At 46.0% G+C, this 10,000-nt stretch overlaps 1 protein-coding gene across 1 annotated transcript in view; it reads left to right on the top strand.

The window, feature by feature from the left end:
* The window catches only part of crhr1 (corticotropin releasing hormone receptor 1), a 46,254-nt gene that overhangs the window by 22,449 nt on the left and 13,805 nt on the right, over positions 1 to 10,000 (top strand). Inside the window, exons 4-5 of the mRNA XM_042393713.1 lie at positions 2,769 to 2,888; positions 5,343 to 5,425. Of these exons, the coding sequence (XP_042249647.1) occupies positions 2,769 to 2,888; positions 5,343 to 5,425 (203 nt within the window). The remainder of the gene's footprint in view (positions 1 to 2,768; positions 2,889 to 5,342; positions 5,426 to 10,000) is intronic.

Raw genomic sequence — 10,000 nt, 5'->3', positions numbered from 1 at the left:
GTAATATAAACAAGAGTATCATCAGTAAACAACCGGGTCCAGCTTTCTGCAGTCTTCACTTACTTAGGGACATGTACTGTCTGTAGTTTTGGTTAAAACTGGATGGACACATGAAGGATCCCTCTGGGTTACCCGGGACTACTGATTCTGAACTGCCCAAGATCAACCTTTAATACTTTGGAGTGCTGGTCTACCTTGGGCCACAGGGGACTACCCTGAACAAACAGCACTAACCTAAACTACCTCAGGACAGTGTGAATTACCTGCTCCCTAAGGCAGCATACCTAGGGCTACCCTGACTACACAGGAGTACCTTTAAGTACCCGGGATAACCACAACAACAGAGGACTACACAAGAGTACCTAGAAGTACCCTGACTACACAAGAGTAACTTTAAGTGGCCAGGATAACCACAACAACAGAGGAGTACCCTTTAGTACCTAGAAGTACCCTGACTACACAAGAGTACCTTTAAGTGCCCAGGATAACCACAACAACAGAGGAGTACCCTTTAGTACCTAGAAGTACCCTGACTACACAAGAGTACCTTTAAGTACCCAGGATAACCACAACAACAGAGGAGTACCCGTTAGTACCTAGAAGTACCCTGACTACACAAGAGTACCTTTAAGTACCCTGACTACACAAGAGTACCTTTAAGTACCCGGGATAACCACAACAACAGAGGACTACACAAGAGTACCTGACTACACAAGAGTAACTTTAAGTGGCCAGGATAACCACAACAATAGAGGAGTACCCTTTAGTACCTAGAAGTACCCTGACTACACAAGAGTACCTTTAAGTGCCCAGGATAACCACAACAACAGAGGAGTACCCTTTAGTACCTAGAAGTACCCTGACTACACAAGAGTACCTTTAAGTACCCAGGATAACCACAACAACCGAGGACTACACAAGAGTACCTAAAAGTACCCTGACTACACAAGAGTACCTTTAAGTACCCGGGATAACCACAACAACAGAGGAGTACCCTTTAGTACCTAGAAGTACCCTGACTACACAAGAGTACCTAGAAGTACCCTGACTACACAAGAGTACCTTTAAGTACCCAGGATAACCACAACAACAGAGGAGTACCCTTTAGTACCTAGAAGTACCCTGACTACACAAGAGTACCTTTAAGTACCCGGGATAACCACAACAACAGAGGAGTACCCTTTAGTACCTAGAAGTACCTTGACTACACAAGAGTACCTATAAGTACCCTGACTACACAAGAGTACCTTTAAGTACCCAGGATAACCACAACAACCGAGGACTACACAAGAGTACCTAGAAGTACCCTGACTACACAAGAGTACCTTTAAGTACCCGGGATAACCACAACAACCGAGGACTACACAAGAGTACCTAGAAGTACCCTGACTACACAAGAGTACCTAGAAGTACCCTGACTACACAAGAGTACCTTTAAGTACCCAGGATAACCACAACAACAGAGGAGTACCCTTTAGTACCTAGAAGTACCCTGACTACACAAGAGTACCTTTAAGTACCCGGGATAACCACAACAACCGAGGACTACACAAGAGTACCTAGAAGTACCCTGACTACACAAGAGTACCTAGAAGTACCCTGACTACACAAGAGTACCTTTAAGTACCCAGGATAACCACAACAACAGAGGAGTACCCTTTAGTACCTAGAAGTACCCTGACTACACAAGAGTACCTTTAAGTACCTGGGATAACCACAACAACCGAGGACTACACAAGAGTACCTAGAAGTACCCTGACTACACAAGAGTACCTTTAAGCACCTGGGATAACCACAACAACCGAGGACTACACAAGAGTACCTAGAAGTACCCTGACTACACAAGAGTAACTTTAAGTGGCCAGGATAACCACAACAACAGAGGAGTCCTTTAGTACCTAGAAGTACCCTGACTACACAAGAGTACCTTTAAGTACCCAGGATAACCACAACAACAGAGGAGTACCCTTTAGTACCTAGAAGTACCCTGACTACACAAGAGTACCTTTAAGTACCCGGGATAACCACAACAACCGAGGACTACACAAGAGTACCTAGAAGTACCCTGACTACACAATAGTACCTTTAAGCACCTGGGATAACCACAACAACCGAGGACTACACAAGAGTACCTAGAAGTACCCTGACTACACAAGAGTAACTTTAAGTGGCCAGGATAACCACAACAACAGATGAGTCCTTTAGTACCTAGAAGTACCCTGACTACACAAGAGTACTTGTAAAATCCCAGGACTCCCTCTGACTACAGAGTGTCCAGGACTACACTAACTGGACAAGAGTGCCCCTAAGTGCCCATGATTACCCTGACTACACAGGAATACCCTCAAATCCCCTGGACTACAATGACAATCCAGCACTACACTCAGGTACCCCAGACCACCTGGGACCACCCAGGACCATCAAGGACTACCCAGGCATACCATGGAGTACCCCAGAATATTAGAGTTTACTTCAGAGTACCATGTGTGATTGAAGCTCCTTCTTGCTACATAACAGCTAATAACACGTCCATGATTCATACCTCAATTTCATCAGATTCCTTTGACCGAAAGGGTTTTACTGTGAAGCAGGTGAGGGAGTGAGAGCGCCGGGGGGGGGGGGGGGGGGGGGGAATATCCACGGAAGTGTTTGATTTTACTCAATAAAAATATGTTTAAATCTGTACACTCTCAGTAAGCTTACTGCATCTAAAAGATGCATTATTTTACAATATAAAATCCACAAACTCACAGTCTGCCTGTTTGCAGGTCTGTACTGTGACCTGTCTGTGGACGGTATAGGAACCTGTTGGCCTCGCAGTGCAGCTGGAGAGCTGATTTCCAGACCCTGTCCTGAGCAGTTCAACGGCATCCACTACAATACCACCAGTACGTACCTGTCTTATTTCTCTACCTGTCTGTCTGTTAGTGGATCTGGACCCTACAAAGGTAGAAGACGATATCTGTGAAGGCAGAACACATGTTGTAATGTCAACAACAGTAAGGATGACTGTGTGTCAGCAGGGGAGTCACTGGTCTGGATCAAACGGGAAAGGGTATCTGGTTTCGTGTTCTTCGAGCCAGAGTGGCAGACGAAGGTGAAGTTGAACCAGTTGAAAAGCGTCGCCGACCCGGCTTGGCAGGAATTCAGCCGTCTGGCCGTGTGAATGTATTCTAGGTTGTTGTGGTCGTTCCAGACCACAAACAGCTGCCTCCACTCCTGCAGGGCTAGCTTGAAGGGTAACAGTTCGGTCACTGCGTAGATCCTCTGCAGGGGGCAGCTTGTAGGAGAACAATGGACAGACTGCTGGGACCCGCTCCAACGGTGTCGACCTCCACCACAAACTGGTGTGAAGAGTCTGGGAGGATGAGGAGTGGAGCAGGAAAGCGTGAAACTGGTTCTCAGCAGCCTCTGAAGGACAGACTGCACATGTTCAACTTGTTCCTGTGTCATCCAAGTGAACAAATGTCAAGACAAATTTCACTTTAGGTATTTATTTAGTCATTTTGTTATTATTAGTACCAATCACAGCTGAGCACTGCGTGATCTCACTGATGTACAGAAACACAGCGAGCAGCTGAGCGGAGGAGGATCTGAGTTTCTCCTGCCAAATGGACAAATTACAGTGTGTGTGTGTGTGTGTGTGTGTGTGTGTGTGTGTGTGTGTGTGTGTATGTGTGTGAGTCACTTGTAAACTAGCTGTAGCTCATGTCTCTCTCCGCCTCCTTCATCATCATCATCCCAGAGAAATACCCTCGCTCTCTTCCCTCTCTTGCCACTGATTGGCAGAGCAGCTGAACCTTGACTTATTGTTCTGGGGGGGGCAGTGACAGTGTGGGGGCCACATTACAGTCCTGCTGTTGTCATAGTAACACTGTAGATGCTTATGGCTCACAGATCAATTAATTCATCAGTCATCAGTGTGGGAGTTTCTCATCTTCAGGAACAATCTGATCACTTTCACTTGTTATTGATTGATTCGATATTAACATTTTTTTCATTCTTGAACTTCAAAACAAAACAATCTACAGCTCTATGATACCTGATCAAAAGCTCCAGAATAGCCATTGAGTGAACCTTAATAACTGATGTTTCCATCAGAAACAACTAGTGATCACAACTCTGACTCATCATCAGCTTTAAGTTGATATGTTGAACTTGTCAGCAAACTGTTGCTTATTTCCACATCCAGCAGTTACGGGGCAACATTATCATTCATGTTTCTGTCCACCTGGTGAATAAAAGTCCAATATTCACTCTCTTTTAGCTGTTTTTGCTCTCTACCAACTCCTGAGGGAAATATCTGGCTCTTTAGCTGCTAAATGCTCCACTATGTTCACCAGCTAGTCGACAGCTAACTCTGTCTGTTTGCCGTCTGGTGCTGAGCAGGTAGTGTAAAGCTGCCTGATACGACCCAAAACGACGCTATGAGAGCGCTGAGAGTGAACCAGAACAGTAAAGTTGCAGCCGGACAGATAAACAATGAGCTGAAACTCACTATAAAGCTCCATAAAGCTGAGAGGAGGAGCTGCAGACTCTATAATATAAATATAATTCTCTGTAGGTTCATCACTACGAGCCAATAAGACATTACACACTGACACATCAGACAGATAAAGCTTAGAGAAGTGAGTTTGTTACTAGAGGGTCATCAGTTCAATCCCCAGACCGGCAGGATGAATCTGGGAAAGTGAGGAAGCTGCCTTCATTACCACCACTGAGGTGCCCTTGAGCAAGGCCCCTAACCCCAGCTGCTCTAATGGAGCTGCCCAGTGGCAGCAGGTCAGACTGTGGTTGTACTGGGCAGCTTCCAGGTGTGAATATGATCAGGACATTCCTGAAAAACAGAAGCCTCCTCTCAGAGAAACTCCCCTGAAATAAATAATGGTTTAAAAAAGTGTTACCGAAATATACATTATTATAGAAATATGTTTTAATATAAAATATACATTATTATAGAAATATGTTGTTATAGAACAAACTTTAAACTTTTCTTCTAAATCTCTCACTTTTAGTTCTATTAGTTTGTTATTGGACATATTGATTTAATAAAATTATCTTTATTCCATTATTGTGTGTGTGTGTGTGTGTGTGTGTGTGTGGTGTGTGCGTGCGTGCGTGTGTGTGCGTGTGTGCGTGTGTGTGTGTGTGCATGCGTGTGTGTGTGTGCGTGCGTGTGTGTGTGCGTGTGTGTGTGTGTGTGTGTGTGTGTGCGTGCGTGCGTGTGTGTGTGTGTGTGTGTGTGTGTGTGTGTGTGTGTGTGCATGCGTGTGTGTGTGTGCGTGCGTGTGTGTGTGTGTGTGTGCGTGTGTGTGTGTGTGTGTGTGTGTGTGTGTCTTCAGACCAGGTGTACAGAGAGTGTCAGTCGAACGGCAGCTGGGCTCCTCGAGGAAACTACAGTCAGTGCACCGAGATCATCGTCCTGGTGAGTCATCAATATGATCACTGATGATGATGATGAAGATGAGGAAACCTGTTGAATGTTTTTGTGTGTTTCCTAGCAACAGTCTGTTGTAGTCTCTGAGCCTCTTGAATGTGGAGTGCACTTGACTTTGAAAACTTGAATGAACGAGCTGCACTTGAAAGCAGCATTCAGACAGCAGCTGTAGATGTGTAATTAAAGGTTCAGTCCGTCATTTTAAATCACAATTATAATAACAAATAAACTGAAGATGCTCTGAATGACAGACTACATACCCTTCTGGGGGGGGGGGGGGGGGGGGGGGGGGGGGGGGGGGGGGTGTCTCTACCAGAGGTCTGGGAGTTTGAGGGTTCTGTGCAGTATCTCAGCTGTTCCTAGGACTGGGCTCTTCTGGACAGAGACCTCAGATGTTGTACCTGGAATCTGCTGGAGCCACTCTCCCAGTTTGTGGGTCACAGCCCCCAGTGCTCCCATTACCACTGGCACCACTGTTGCCTTCACTCCCCATATCTTTTCTAGCTCCTCTTGGTATTTTTCGATCTTCTCGTGTTCCTTCTTCCTGATGTTGCTGTCGCTTGGGATTGCTACGTCTATCACCGCTGCCTTCTTCTGTTGTTTGTTGATCAACACGATGTCTGGTTGGTTCACCATCACCAGTTTGTCAGTCTGGATCTGGAAGTCCCACAGGATCTTGGCTCGGTCATTCTCAACCACCTTAGGAGGTGTCTTCCATTGTGACCTTGGGACCTCCAGCCCATACTCAGTGCAGATGTTCCTGTACACTATGCCAGCCACTTGGTTATGGCGTTCCATGTACGCTGTTCCTGCCTGCATCTTACACCCTGCTATTATGTGCTGAACTGTCTCAGGAGCATCTTTGCACAGCCTGCACCTGGGGTCCTGTCTGGTGTGGTAGATCCCCGCCTCTATTGATCTTGTACTGAGTGCCTGTTCTTGTGCTGCCATGATCGGTGCTTCTGTGCTGTCCTTCAGTCCAGCCTTTTCCAGCCACTGGTAGGATTTCTTGATATCAGCCACTTCTTCTATCCGTCGGTGGTACATGCCGTGTAGGGGCTTGTCCCTCCATGATGGTTCCTCCTCCTCCTCTGCATCATCGGGTTTCTGCTGCCTGAGGTATTCACTTAGCAGGTCATCTTTGGGGCCCATCTTCCTGATGTATTCCTGGATGTTGGTTGTTTCGTCCTGGACAGTGGCTCTGACGCTCACCAGTCCTTTGCCTTCCTCGTTCCGCTTAGTGTACAGTCTCAGGGTGCTGGACTTGGGATGAAACCCTCCATGCATTGTGAGGAGCTTCCTTGTCTTGATATCAGTGGCCTCTATCTCCTCCTTTGGCCAGCTTACTATACCAGCAAGGTGTCTGATGACTGACAGGGCGTAAGTGTTGATGGCCCGTATCTTGTTCTTCCCATTCAGCCGACTTTTCAGGACCTGCCTTACTCTGTGTAGGTATTTGGCTGTGGCTGACTTCCTTGTGGCCTCCTCAAGGTTCCCATTCGCCTGCAGGATCCGAAGGTATTTGTAGCTGTCCTGAACATCTGCAATGCTGCCTTCTGGTAGCTCAACCCCCTCAGTTCTGATCATCTTCCCTCTCTTCGATACCATCCGACCACACTTATCTAGTCCGAATGACATTCCGCTTGTTGCTGTAGATCCTGGTGATGTGGATCAGTGAGTCGATGTCTCGCTCATTCCTGGCATACAGCTTGATGTCATCCATGTAGAGGAGGTGACTGATGGTTGTTCCACTTCAGAACCGGTATCCGTAGCCACTCTTTGAGATGATCTGGCTGAGGGGTTCAGGCCTATGCAGAACAGCAGCGGGGATAGTGGATCACCTTGGTATATGCCGCACTTGATGGTAACTTGTGCAGTTTGCTTTGAGTTGGCCTCCAGAGTCGTTTTCCACAGCCCCATTGAGTTCTTGATGAAGGCTCTAAGTGTTCTGTTGATGTTGTACATTTCCAAGCATTCCAGTATCCATGTGCGTGGCATTGAGTCGTAGGCTTTCTTGTAGTCAGTCTAAGCGGTGCACAGGTTGGTCTGCCTGGTCTTGCAGTCTGGGGTGACTGTTCTATCGACCAGTAGCTGATGCTTAGCTCCCCTGGTATTACTACCAATTCCTTTCTGGGCCCTGCTCATGTATTGGGCCATGTGCCTATTCATCTTAGCCGCTACGATGCCTGACAGGAGCTTCCATGTTGTACAGAGGCAGATTATTGGCCGGTAGATGGATGGGATCGTGCCCTTCTGGGGGTCCTTCATGATCAGGACTGTCCGCCCTTGGGTTGACCATTCTGGGTGCGTCCCATCCATCAGCAGCTGGTTCATTTGTGCCGCAGTTAGTTTCTTTAGCCAGTAGGTGTGGATCATGTCTGGGCCCGGTGCTGTCCAGCTCTTCATACATGACACTCTCTTGGATGTCTGCCATTGTAATGGTTACTGGATCTTGTTCTGGGAGATTGCTGTGGTCTGTTCTTAGATCCACTAGCCACTGAGCATTGGTGTTATGTGATGCCTCCTTCTTCCAGATGCTCTTCCAGTATTGTTCAGTCTCAGCCCTGGGAGGATCTGTTCTTGTGTTATTACCTTGCCACTTAAAGTACACTTTGGATGGTTTGGTGGAGAACATCCTATTTATTCTCCTGGCTTCTGCTTCTCCTGTGTATGTCTTCAGGCAGGTAGCCAGAGCTGTGAGCCTTTGCTTGGCAGTCTCCAGTGCCTCAGGTCTGGACAGTTTGTTGTACTTCCTGGGTATCCCTGTCATCCCCACACCTTTCTGTAGCTCTGAGAGTTGACTAACTTCTCTCCATGTCGCCTTGATCTTGGCCTCCAGCCTCCTTCTCCATGGAGGGTAATGCTATTTGTGGCTCATGGTGTTCATCTTGTAGCCAAGCATCTCTAGGCTCATGTTGCTGTGGTGTATATCAGCTGATTGGTCTCGGTTACGGTCCTAGTAGGGATAGTACGTAACGCTGCATTCACATCCTCTAGCAGACTTTCAGAGGGTACTTTGTCACTTATCCTTGGTAATCGGCTACGGGGGTGCTGGGTGTCCAGCTTAGTTATGATAGTCATTCTTAGGTCAGTTGCCCTTGTATTAAGGTCGTTAGGGCTTGGTACCCAATCTCGGAGTGTGGGGAGGATGATGATATCTCCCCTCTGACCTGTCGTCCTGGCTCCCCCTTGCCGTAGCATGTTCGTTGTACCTCATCAATCATCATCCATATATCCCACAACCTCTGCATGTAGCCCCTCTCATCAGGGTTACTTGTATAGTAGCATTATATATATATATATATATATATATATATATATATATATATATATACACACAATACATATTTACTATAATCATTACATGCAGTTTCTTACCAGCTGTTATTATTCTTGAGGCTGAAGGTCACCTTCTTGGATTCTGATTTGGGAGTTTGGCTCTTCTGTGAAATCAAGACAGAAGAACAGTCACATGATACAGTTCAACATTATTCCAGCAACATGAGAACAGCAGAGCTGCACAGTAAAGAAGAAGAAGAAGTTTGTTGTATTATAGGAGAGATGAGTTATCTCACAAATAAAATGTAAAAGAATCTGATCAGTTTACGGGTGGGACAGAATCGATCACTCGACCGCAGCCAGGTGCTGCAAAGTCTGTCTCTGCAGATCATGTTTGAGACTCTTTATGGATTTTTTCCTCCCAAACGTTTCACTACTGTACTATTTTTAGATTCTACACTTGTATTCTGTCACCTAACAGACCAAAATGCTTCAACTTGAGACTCAGACAGTAAAATGGGCCACCATACTGGCCCAAATAAAAGACGATGTTTATTTCTGGAAGTTACGTTTGCTTTATATTTATAGTGCTGCATCCTTTGTGAGGTTAACTAAAAAGATTTCTGACAAATCTTGAATGCCAGGTGAGAGAGGTGGCACAAAAAAGTCACAAATTAAAACAGACAGATATCTATTAAAAAGCCTTCTGAAAAAGAAGAAGAGTCTTATATTCAGCACTCAGGTTCTGTCAAATTTCATCAGGTCATATGAAACCTGACTTTGATACAAAACAACAGAATTAAAAAAAAAATGAAGGAATAAGACAGAAACAAACAGTCTCTCTGTCAGTATCAGTAGTTACACTTCAAGTCATCTGTGTGATTTAACAGTGTTGAACTCCATCAGGCTTCAACATCTGCCGTCATGCAGCAAAACACCGGTAAGACCTGCACAACACCAGTAAGACCTGCACAACACCAGTAAGACCTGCACAACACCAGTAAGACCTGCACAACACCAGTAAGACCTGCACAACACCAGTAAGATCTGCACAACACCAGTAAGACCTGCACAACACCAGTAAGACCTGCACAACACCAGTAAGACCTGCACAACACCAGTAAGATCTGCACAACACCAGTAAGATCTGCACAACACCAGTAAGACCTGCAACCCTGTGTGAGTCAGCAGAGCAGCTGTAAGTGGAGCCATTAAATACACAAATAGCAGCGTAATGAAGGGTAACAGTGTATCATCAGTATCATTAACAGCTGTGCAGTTTGA

This window comes from Thunnus maccoyii, chromosome 18 (assembly GCF_910596095.1).
Source record: "Thunnus maccoyii chromosome 18, fThuMac1.1, whole genome shotgun sequence".
NCBI lineage: Eukaryota > Metazoa > Chordata > Actinopteri > Scombriformes > Scombridae > Thunnus > Thunnus maccoyii.
This window is presented reverse-complemented; position numbering and strand designations above follow the sequence as displayed.